General features: G+C 36.9%; 1 protein-coding gene across 3 annotated transcripts in view; it reads right to left on the bottom strand.

The window, feature by feature from the left end:
• Positions 1-7,933: 7,933 nt before the first annotated feature.
• Positions 7,934-11,768, bottom strand: part of CWC22 (CWC22 spliceosome associated protein) — a 55,794-nt gene continuing 51,959 nt past the window's right edge. For all 3 annotated transcript variants that reach the window (XM_060622020.2, XM_060622018.2, XM_078451128.1), the window contains one exon: positions 7,934-8,776. In XM_060622020.2, coding sequence (XP_060478003.1) covers positions 8,190-8,776 — 587 coding nt within the window. In that variant the 3' untranslated portion in view covers positions 7,934-8,189. The remainder of the gene's footprint in view (positions 8,777-11,768) is intronic.

Raw genomic sequence — 11,768 nt, 5'->3', positions numbered from 1 at the left:
AAATGATGATTTGATGTATATACACATTGTGAGTTTTCTCCCATCTATCACTTCACTTCTCACTTTTTTGTGTGAGAACATTTATGTTCTGCTTTTTACAAATTTCAATGATAGAATACAGTGTTATCAACTATAGTCACCATGTTATATATTAGATCTTCCCCTTATTCATCTTATAATGGAAAGGTTGTACCCTTTTACCAACCTCCCCTCATTTAATATACCCTCATACCAACCTCCCTATGCACTATTGAATGCCTAGTAGTGGAATTGCCGGCTGATAGGAAGCATGTACGTTCAAGTTTAGCGGATGCTGTCAAACAGTTTTCTAAAGTAATTTTTACTCATTTATACTCCCTCTGCCTCTGTGCATTTTTCCTTTAATTTGATGTTATGCATAAATTTTACCTTCATTTTGGTGTCCTAGGTTTTAAGCTAATATGTTCTTGTCTCCTACTTTCTCTTGCTCTACTCTAAAATAGTTATATTTGGACTCCAATTGGGCTAATAGTAGTTGATTCTTCATTTAAAACTTCACAAAATCGCAGGAATCCTAAAGTTTATCAAATTACTCTGCCTAGCAAATAAACCAAAATATTCTGTTTCCCTGTTTGTTAATCATTGAGCATCTGCAAGAGATTTTTAGATTTGAACCTGGGGCTACAAAGGAATGTATAATTGAACTTCTGACCTCTGAGAAGTATGTATAGTAGAGGACTTTTTTATCGGCAACTCCCGGCTCCTCCCTGGTGCCTCTCACCTCTCTTACCACTTCTCCAATACTTGCCGCTAGCCTAGGTGAGCAATGCGGGATCTTTCATGAGCCACAAATACAATTTATCCTCTTCTCTTTTCTCTCTTCGGAAAACTACCCATAAGAATTTCGTTTTCTCCCTTTTTAGACAAAAAATACTGTTAAGGACACAAACAAAATTATTCTCAAAACTTGAGGAATGGTGGCAATATTTACTTTCGCATTTTGTATTTGAAGGAAGAGTCTGCAGGTATTTGTATATAATGGGATTTTCAGACTGCCTTTATATTGTGTAAGAGGATTGCAAGTGTTTGCAGTGTCCTTACTGTTCAGTATTTCATACTGTAAATGATCAGGAGAATACATTAGTTGTTAAGGTAAAGTATCTTTGTGGCTTAAAGGAGGTATTATAGCTCTCAAAATAGATGCAGTTAGTCCTTTTCATTGGTAATATGAAACCAATTTTTGTTTGTGAATTGAATTGTTACATCTGTACAATACATTTCAGAGCCCACAAAGAGTGCTATGGGAAAAGTGAGGTTCTGTTATCGACAAAAATAGATCATCAGTAATAAAATTAACCTCATTTAAAATTAACCTCATTTAAAATCACTAGTAATAAAATTAACCTAATTTAAATCGCTCACTTAGATGTTTCTATAAAGTACTAAGAGCCACCCAAAGGCACTTTGTTGTATTTTTTCCACAGGACATCTTTACTGGGTATATATTTATTTCCTTCTATCTTTCTTTGAGTAAAAGTAGGTAAGCACAAATATGGTGAGGTGGGAATAGCTGCCTTTACCATCCAAATGATTCCATCCTGTTCATCAACAGGAATCACCCTGAATTAATACAGATGTTTTTAGTGCAAGTGGTATAAATCCAGATCAAGTAGCTTAAATAGAAAAAGGATTCATTCATTGGCTCATAAAACTGAGAGTTTAGCTTCAGCCACATTTCAATTAATTAGGGACTCAAACAGAATTGTCTCCTCCTCCATCTGGGGGCTGCTTGCTTTTGAGATGCACTGCTCCTTTCTACTGCAGATTGGCTGTTTCCCCAGGACCATGGATGCTCCAGCTTCAATCAACAGCCTTCTTGCTCTGTGTGCCTTTAGACATGGCCCTGTGTTTCACGCCCCAAACTGCAGAACTACTGGGGAAGGATTCTGGGTAGATCAGCTCAGGTCACATGCTCATTCCTGAAACCATTACACTGCTCAGGGGATTGGGTCCTCTGTATGGCCAGGCAAAGGAGTGCTTTTATTGGCAGGTTCTCAGAATTATCTGATCAGAGAGAAGGAATAATCCTCAGACAAAAATTGCAAATGCTGAGTACAGCCTTCAAAGGGACTTCACATGTATTCGTCATAAAAACTGTTGGGGAAGGGACAATCTCTGGTTAAACAAAACAAGGTGTTATATAAAGTATGGGACTCATAAGGACTCTTAATTCATACCAGATACTTGTTTCAGGATCTTTTCCCGGAGGGACTCTAACTCGTAGGAGATTAAATCCCATTTTCCCAATCTTTTAGGTCTTATGATGCATGAAATTACTGATTAAATGACTAGTTAATTCACTTTAGCAACCATTTGATGGTCACTGAAGTGTTTGATCAAAAATTGAGGTGTTTGGTTATTGGATAATCTAATTCTCTATTATAGGATTAAAAATAATACAATGGTCACAGCTGGTTATTTTCCATTCCTAAAATGTATTGGTTATAAAAAACAGCTACAGTGAGAAACCAGAACCTATAGGAGACAATCTTATTAACAGGCTATGAATCATGCATCCATTTGCAAAAAAAAACATCCCTCTTAAAATGTCAACAAGAATGTCTTCCCTAAAATGATATGGTATTTTGCTCAAACAAAAACAATTGGAACATTGCTGTCCATTACTCTATTAAATGAGTATTAAATACTCATTTAAAACAAATCTTACCCTTACAAAAAGCAGAGGACAGAATAGTAAGACACAGCTTTATATGACTGGGCACAGTGATGTTCCCAGAATAAGCACTACTATTGTGATCCACTGAAGGGTAGTTCCTAAGTGCTAGGTCTATGGCTGTGGTGGTCAGCTAGGGATGACATTACCTTGGAGGGCATTTTGGCAGTGTCTGGAAACATTTTTGATTGTTATTGACTGGGAGATTGGTGTTACTGGCATCTAGCAGCTGAGGCCAGGGATACTGCTAAACATTGTACAATGTGCAGGACAGCCCCCACAATAATTAAGTGACCCCAAATGTCAATACTACTGAGGTTAAGAAGCTCTGGTCTATACAAGGTGCAGACAGAAAGGCAATATTTAACACAAAACTCATGGCTGATTAATGTATTATCTACCTAAGGGGGTAAGATAAAAAATAAAAGTGATCTCGCAGTACAATATACAGGTGCTAATCACATGCTCTTTACTGCATGTGCCTTGAATTGCATCAAACGATATAGAAGGAAAAACCATTGTTGGGTTCTACATCAGAGCAACTTTCACGTCAATAGCAAGGTAGATGTGTGTTGAATCTTGGGTAGGTGAATAGAAGAAGGATAAATTTCAGGTGGAGGGTAGGAAGGAGGCAAAAATTCAGAAATGAGAGAAACAGCAGTGTCTTTTCAGGACAGTAAATAAGCAGCCCAGCTATTGCAGGGTTTGTGTGGTAGGGTAGCCTTAAGAAAAAAATCTTTCACCAGTCATGTGAGATAAAGTGATGGGTGGAGTCCTGGCCTTGCCACACCTTAGCTGGGTAGACACCAGTGTGCAAGCTGTAAAACTGGGATATCTTCTTACCTTACAGTTGTTGATGTGAAACTTAGGAATTCTAAACTGCCTGCCCCAAAGTAGTGCTCAAAGGATGGCAGCTTCTAGAACAAACATTAAGAAAGACAGGTTGAACTTGAACTTTAAGGAAACCAGACAGAGTAACAGGCTGGGAATTTACTTTTATCCTCTAGGCTAGAGGAGTCATTGAAATTCAAAGCACAAAGAAGTGACAGGATGGAAATAATACTTTAGATTATTGAATTCAGAATTGAGGTAGATAGCACATAGGTGGTCACTGCACTATTCTTTTGGCATTTCTGAATAGCTAACATTTTTCAAAGTGTGAGTTTTTACTTTTTAAACTTTATTTTGTTTTCCCCTGCAAGGACTTAGCCTCAATTGAAAACAGGTCCTGTTTGCTATCTCCTCGGAGCAGTACTTGGAGCACAGTAGGATGATGAATAAACTAAGTCAGGCCACAACATACAAAGGGCCAGAACTATGGTGGTGGTGGCATTCTGGGTGGGAAGACAGTGACATATGCCAAAGATTTCCAAAAGCAATACTGATAGAATTTGGTGATCTGGGGAGAGGGGACCAGCTTTGAAAATTCAAAAATGATGGGAAATCTGTGGAATTGACTTCAGCTAAGTGAGAAAAGATGTGGCTCTGAGGAAAAATGAATTGTATTTTGGATCCATGAAACATGAGGAGTAGGCCAATGAAGTGCAGAACTAAAACTCGGCTAAAGTTTTAGAGCAAGACGGGACTGCTGAGGTTAGCAAAGTAAATGAGTTTTCTCACGAAAGATGACAGAAGACTTCTCCCACTATTATGAGCAGAAAGTAAAAGAGTGATGAGGTTGGTGTAACAAATAGTGTCATTTCAAGATTAAATAATAGCTTTTGAGCGTCTAGAGTTACAAACTAGCTACTCAAAAGCTAATTCACCCAAAGGGATCATAATGTGTGGAGTTTTAATAAAATAACTTTGGGCTGTTTTAAACTTAAAAATAAATCATTTTCAACATTTAAAAATCAGAAGCTATGTAAAAATCTTAATTCTTTAATTCTCTTGAGAATCTGGCAGATTTGTCAGTCTTTGGACTTCTTAAACAAATTTTTTTTAATGTTTATTTTTGAGAGAGAGACAGAGACAGTGCAAGTGGGAGAGGGGCAGAGAGATAAGGAGACACAGAATCCAAAGCTGGCTCCAGGCTGAGCTATCAGCACAGAGCTCGACAGGGGGCTTGAACTCACCAACTGTGAGATCATGACCTGAGTCGAAGTCCAACGCTTAACCAACTGAGCCACCCAGGCGCCCTGGACTTCTTTTTAAAAGATTTTTTTTTTTCTTTCTACATTTATTTATTTTTGAAAGAGAGAGAGAGACAGAGCACTAGTCAGGGAGGGATAGAGAGAGAGGGAGACATAGAATTCGAAGCAGGCTCCAGGTTCTGAGCTGTTAGCATAGAGCCCGACATGGGGCTCGAACTCACAAACCATGAGATCACGACCTGAGCCGAAGTCAGACGCTTAACTGACTGAGCCACCCAGGTGTCCCTGGACTTCTTTTTTAAAAGCACAACTGGAACAGAGTAACCGTTGCTGCCTTTAAGGGGCTCCACTCCCCAATCTGACTGGTCTTGTTTGTGTTGAGTTGGCAATTCCTGGTCTAGTGGTACTATGTCAGCATTAGTGACAAAAATAATAAAGATAGTAACACCGAGCACTTAGGTCTGTGCCCTGTTCATGTCACAGAGATCTTCATTACTTAAGGGAGGCACTATCATTCTGTTGTACAAATGAGAAAATGGAGACACAAAGGTCAAAGGACCTGCACAAAAGTCAACAGCCAGCAGGTGGCATAGGTCAGATAAAAGCCTAGTGAGACTGAAATGTGCAGTTAGCCAGTTTTCAAGTGAAATGGTAATAAGTTACTCGATATGAACCTGAATCTTTTCCCACAAGCAAGTGAAAAACTGGAAGGGCAATGAGAAATTTTCACAAAGTCAATACATCTGAAGTTTTGATGAAATGAAAAGATTCCTAGAAGAGCATTAGGAAAGCAGGTGAGCGGGATGGGCAGTGGTCAAAGTGTGATGCTTGAAGAAGAGATTGAGAGATGGTATGGATTCTGAAGTAACATAAAGGGGAAGACCATGGGCATAGGTCGTTAGGGACATACTAGCGACAGAGAAACCCTGGATGCAACAAGTTGAGAAACAGAAAAACAGTGAGTAATGCATGCAAAATATATAGGTCATAGCTGATCCTTAAAAAAAAAAAAAAAAAAAAAGAGCTAATCCTAAGAAGTAAAAAGTCAGAAACGGCAAACATAGTCAACATGTTTCTTGTCCACATATTAAAAGGACAAGAGTGAATGGCAGAGTTTGCATGTAAGCATACCGTATTTGATGCTGTAGAAATGCACTGTGCAGACAACAGTACCGTTCTGTCCTCTTGACTCCCATTTACTGTGCCCTGATGGGACTCAGTTACACTCAAATACATCTGCTTAAAGATAGTTAGGTATTCTGTTCACTGCTTTTGTTAAAAGTAAATAAAATAGGGTGCCTGGGTGGCTCAGTTAAGTGGCCAACTTTGGCTCAGGTTATGATCTTGTGGTTCATGGGTTCAAGCCCTGCATTGGGCCCTGCCCTGAGATCCTGTCTCCCTCTCTCTCTGTCCCTCCCTTGCTTGCGCACTCTCCCCCTCAAAAATAAATATTAAAAAAAAAAAAAGTAAATAAAATAGTGAGGAGGAAAAAAAAAATCCAACTAGTTGAATAGGAAATGTTAACATAAATTTCCAGACAATATTTGTTATAAAGAAACATCTATACCCAAGCAGTTCTTTTTGCTTACGTTCCTCCCCATAGCAATCTACACATACCTTCTTCCTTTAACAATCTGGGCAAAGTCACCCTATCAGAGATCTATGACTTTCCTATGGAAAATTACCAACTACCCGCTAGTATCATGACCTCTTCTCCCTACCAACTATAGTCCGAACCTCAGTGAGAACTGAGACTTTGTTTTCCTCATGGCTTTATTTCTAGTTCCTAGAACAGGGCTGGGCACATAATAGAAGCCCAATAAATATTCATTATGTTTAAAAAATTATCTACTTTAATAACTCTTTAAGGTCCTTACTACTCAATAAAAAGAATGGTTTCCTATTTTTACATTTAGAAATTTTAAACTTAAAGGGAAGAAAAAAAAGCTAAAATTTTTAGTCCATTTTTTTTTCCTTTTTACCATCCCCCAAATTTAGCGTTCAGTTACAAAAATAAACCCTCATTTATTTCCTTTAGGGCTCACAGCGCTATGTGTTCCTTAAATCCAATTTGCTGAGCTTCATAGTTCTGTAAAATGCACGGTGTCCATGACAGTACCTTCTAATGACAACTCAGCATCTTCTAACCACCACAGGAGGAGAAAGTGCTAAAAAGAATTTTTCCAGGCTGCCATAGTCAATTAATACTTTTTTTGTTTTGTTTTGTTTTGTTTTTGCGGGGCAGGAGGATAGGAGGAGGAGAGGATAATATTTATTTATTTACATGGACTTTATTGTTACTTATACTCCAGTTTTTGAACAAAATAGAAAACATTTTGAATCAGAAAATGCCTGAAAGTCAAACATTAAAGATGGTGGTCCCATTACTCTTGAAACCAAACATCAGCTAAAATGGATTTTATGTACTTTAAAAGTGAACAAGCACAAGTTGTCTATTTGGTAAGTAGGGTTAAATGCAGGTAAATCTAAAATTTCAGAGGCAGTATTTTATTCCAAAAGTAATAAATAATATGGCCACATATTAATTGGTGAGAGTTACAATGATGGAAACCTTTAAAATTCTTATAAAAAAGTGGAATTATTTCAGTTAAGCTGTTCACATTTCTCATGACTATGTTTTCCAACAACCTGTTAATCTAAATTAAAAGTTAAATACACGTTAACTCACCAACAACAATATAATGTCAAGGCTCAGAAAATGCCCTAATCACAAAGAATTTCAATTAAATGTTAATCTAGCAGTCCAGAGAGAAGAAATGTTATTAAACAGAGAAGTCCTAATTATAAATAATATAACTGTGTATGTGTTTAAAAGACTAACATACCCATAGCTTCATGAAAACACCTGTTAAAAAAAATTACACATACCTATCTTGTTCAAGATGTAATATGAGACTTGAAATAATTCGTTTTTAAAAAAGGGTGACTCCTAAAAGAGGTTCATAGCATCTCATAACAAAGCAAAAATGTTACATGGAAATGGTTCACCTATTTTGGTCTCTAGTTATATCTATTAAAAAAAGCCACTACTAATTCATATAATAGTTCTGTAAACAATTGGAAACATCAGGAAAAAAAAATTTTGTCAATGAAAAAAAATCACTGATTCAATGAGCATTTGATCATTTTATTAACAAAATATAAGTAAGATTACATCCCTCTCTGGTGAAACTTTTCAAATAATTTTATGTGGAGGGCCTTGAGATGTATCAATTATAAAACATGTTTAAAATGAAAAAATTTTAAATGTACAAATACAAACCAGTACTTTATACAAGAATTCTCTATAAAGTTCGTTAATGTAAAAAATAATTTGTTTCAACTGAATATAAGACAAGTTCAGTTTCTGTAATTTTGTAGCATTACTTTTTTTGCTTTGTTGGAGACTTTTCTCTTCGCCGGTCCGGATGTTTCCTGGATTCTCTGGAGGGTTCAGAGCGTCTGCTCGATTTTTCCCATCGCTTCTCAGCACCATTCTGACATCTATCCTCATCACTTCTAGAACCCGAATGTTTTCTGTTCTTTTCTCTTGACTTTGACCTATCTTTTCTTGTAAAATGTTCACTGTCCTTATTTCGGTGCCTGTGCTCATTTTCGGAAAAAGAATTTCTTCTCTCTCCTCTCTTCTTTTTGGGATCACCATGCTTATTTTCCAAATCTGTGTGCATTTCTTGGTCTCTGTCATTCATGATTCTACTGTAACTATTTCGTTCAGCAGGGACACCTCTGTCTGCACTGTATTTTGTTACGGGATTTCTCCAGTTTGGCTCTCTTGAATTTTTATCTTTATGTTTTTCTGACCTCCTTTCTCTTTCAGTCCTTATTTCCTGATGCCTTTGCTCCAGTCTTCTTTCTTCTTGTTTCCTATCATGTGTGTGTTGTTTCCTGATCAATTTATCTACTTCTTTACTTCTGGTGTTCCCTTGTCCCTTTTTTCTTTTACCTTTAGCTGTACATGTAAAATGAAATAGTTAGCTTTTATTTTAATCTTTAATTTCATAATTTAACAATGACATTTATTGGTCCATTGCAGGCTTACTAATTCAGATAAACTGGATGCAAAAGTAAATTGATTGAACGGAAAGTCTAATGACAATATTTCACGAGATGCATAATTTTAAGAATATACGATATATCACCATTAGTTACCAAAGTACTGTTTTGATCCTTAGACTGAAAGCAGTAAACAGAAACTTTAAATGAACTACAGCAAATGTAAATTTTTTTTATAAAGTGACTAGCATGGTATATTTCCATTACAAATTTTATTCAAAAACAGAAATTTCAGCCCATGTGCATTATATCATATAAAGTAAAGTACTGTGTCAGATCTGGTTATGTTAATAATCAAAATACATGCCAGCAATATCCCCCTTAAAGGGGAGAGGGATGACTAGTTTGCTTAACAGCATGAATATATATTTTTCAAATAAAAACCTCTTCCTACAAAAAACAACAGTTCTGCTATCAGAGAAGCACTACCTGCACCAGAAAGAGAAGTGATGTTATGACATAATCACAGGCTTTATGAGAGCCATGAAGGCTTGATTTCTGAGAAAACTCTTCTGAAAAGGCCTAGAACAATTTAATCTGATAGAATCATAAATATAAATGTTAAATAATCACAGTGAAATTTTAAGGTATAAAATTTAATCACTTTATCTGTGTGATTTCTTTTGGGTACATAAATCAAAGGTGCTGAGATGACCAAAATTTCTGTCAAATTCATATACATACAGAAAGAAGAAAATATGGAAGAAAAGTGTCCACCTTCATCCTATCTCCACCCAAATCTCACCGTACCAACCCGTATTTCTTCTGCCAAATGCCTACCCTTCGCACAGTCCATTGGTTTGCCACTAAGGATTTATTTCTCTGGCTCCTATCAAGCAGCTCAGCTGAGCAGCAGCTCGCCAAGCAGAAACCATCTGGCTGTGTGCTCCATCAATGTCTCTCTGACCCTACTCTATGCTACTCTCAGGGCTTTGCTGACATGAGAACCCGAGCCCCACCACAACGTGCAATCTCCCGTCTTTGGCGTTTGCTTTCCAATTTTCTAATTTGGGGATAGTTCATACCGCTTTTATGCTGTTTAATATTTTACTAATAAAACTGAAAATTCTCTACTGAAATTGTATGATGAGGCAAATTAATTTTGAATCAGCAAGATCCCTTATTGCAGCAATTCATGCTGTGTTCTCATCTGTTCTCAAAACAGATAACCATGAAATAACAAATTCTTTAGAATTAAAAGAGGTGAATATTAAATGAACAATGTTAATATATTTTAATTCAAGAGTAAGACTTCCTGTGGACAAATGGAATCTTACTCTGATAATTTAAAACACCAAGAGTCCCACAATTCTGGCTGCCACACATTACGTGACACACTTTCAAGTGCAACAAGCCAGAGAACCAGAGTGTAAAGATCAACCTTCCAACCTACTAAGACTACGGGGAAAAGTGCTGCTTCTCTGAAATATGCATTAAGAAGTTAAGAAGAGATGACATGCATTTTGGACAATCAGACTACGTCTTATTCAGACTAAGATGCTACAATGGAAGAAAGCAGAGTTGACCCTGGGGAAAACAACAGAGACCTCCTCAGAAAATGGCACATTTGAAAATCCTTTACTACAGCATTTCCACTTCCAGGGAGAATGGAGAAAGCTGTGGAAGACCAGGGCTCCTGCTGAAAACAACTAGAAGTGCCAGATAAAAATGTAAAATCTTCTGTTTAGAGGCAATAAAGATCTTAAACAACTTGAGATGTTCTAAAGATGGGTGGTGCTCAAAAAAAAGGATGGGGATATGTTGAAAGAACAAAGGGGTTAAACTTGAAGGAGCTCTTAACTGCCAAAGCTGAAATGATCTGAACAAAATAAATGATAGTACTGGATTTTAACTCATAGAATAAGATAAATATCCATGAGTCCAGACTGATGAAATATATACAGTTAATAGATAAATGGGGATTGAGGGACAACTCTTACTTACAGAAGAAATTCAATTACTAAGCGTAGAAGAAAAAAGACAAACATAAACATCACATTCGGCAAACACCACGGCAGTTAAGTATTGCAGACAAGGTCTAAAGATAGATGCTAAAATTGAACAAATTATCTCTCTACAACACATTAATTTACAGAGAAAAGGAGTTTCCAGAAAGAAATCCAGCAGATATCAACTTAACCAAGTGATCAGTTAATGTCATGCCAGTATTATGAACTCCCAGATAACATGCATAAGAACATAGCATTTCTATGACATTCTGTCCAAAAATGCATAACCTCAATCTAATCATGTAAAAACATCAGACAGATCTCCATATTGAAGGGCACTCTAAAAAATAAGTGACCAGAGGACTTCAAAAGTACCAAAGCCTTTAAAAACAAGGAAAGCCTGCGAAGAACTATCACAGGTTATAGAGGACTTAGGAGAAATACAGTTAAATGCATGTAGGATCCTGGAACAAGAAAAAGGACATTAATGGAAAAACTGGTGAAATTCAAATAAGATCTGTTGTTTGTTTAATGTGTTGTTTCAATGTTAATTACCTGGCTTTGATCATTGAACTATGATTATGTAAAATGCTAACACCAGGCGAAGTTGGGTGAAGGCTATATGGGAATTTTCTGTACTATTTTTTCAACTTTCTTTACTTGGTCGAATAAGGACCAAGATTCAAGAGAAGGCAGAACCATAGAGAGGTAAGCTGACATAATATAGCCACTTGCTCCCTGCAGGTTGTCTGCTGATTCAGGGCTGCTGCTGAGGGACAGAGAGACCAGCAGAGCTCTGGCAGCTGCACAGGGCTGGACATACAAGAATGGAATGGAACTATTTGCAATATATATGTGCAACCAAAGATACATGTCCAGAAAACCTAAAGAACTCCTACAAATCTATACAAAAAGATAACAATAAAACAAACAAAAAGA

The sequence above is a fragment of the Panthera onca genome, chromosome C1 (genome assembly GCF_046562875.1).
Source record: "Panthera onca isolate mPanOnc1 chromosome C1, mPanOnc1 haplotype 2, whole genome shotgun sequence".
Taxonomy (NCBI): domain Eukaryota; kingdom Metazoa; phylum Chordata; class Mammalia; order Carnivora; family Felidae; genus Panthera; species Panthera onca.
Note: the sequence above shows the minus strand (reverse complement) of the source record. Positions and strands in the feature narration are given on the sequence as shown.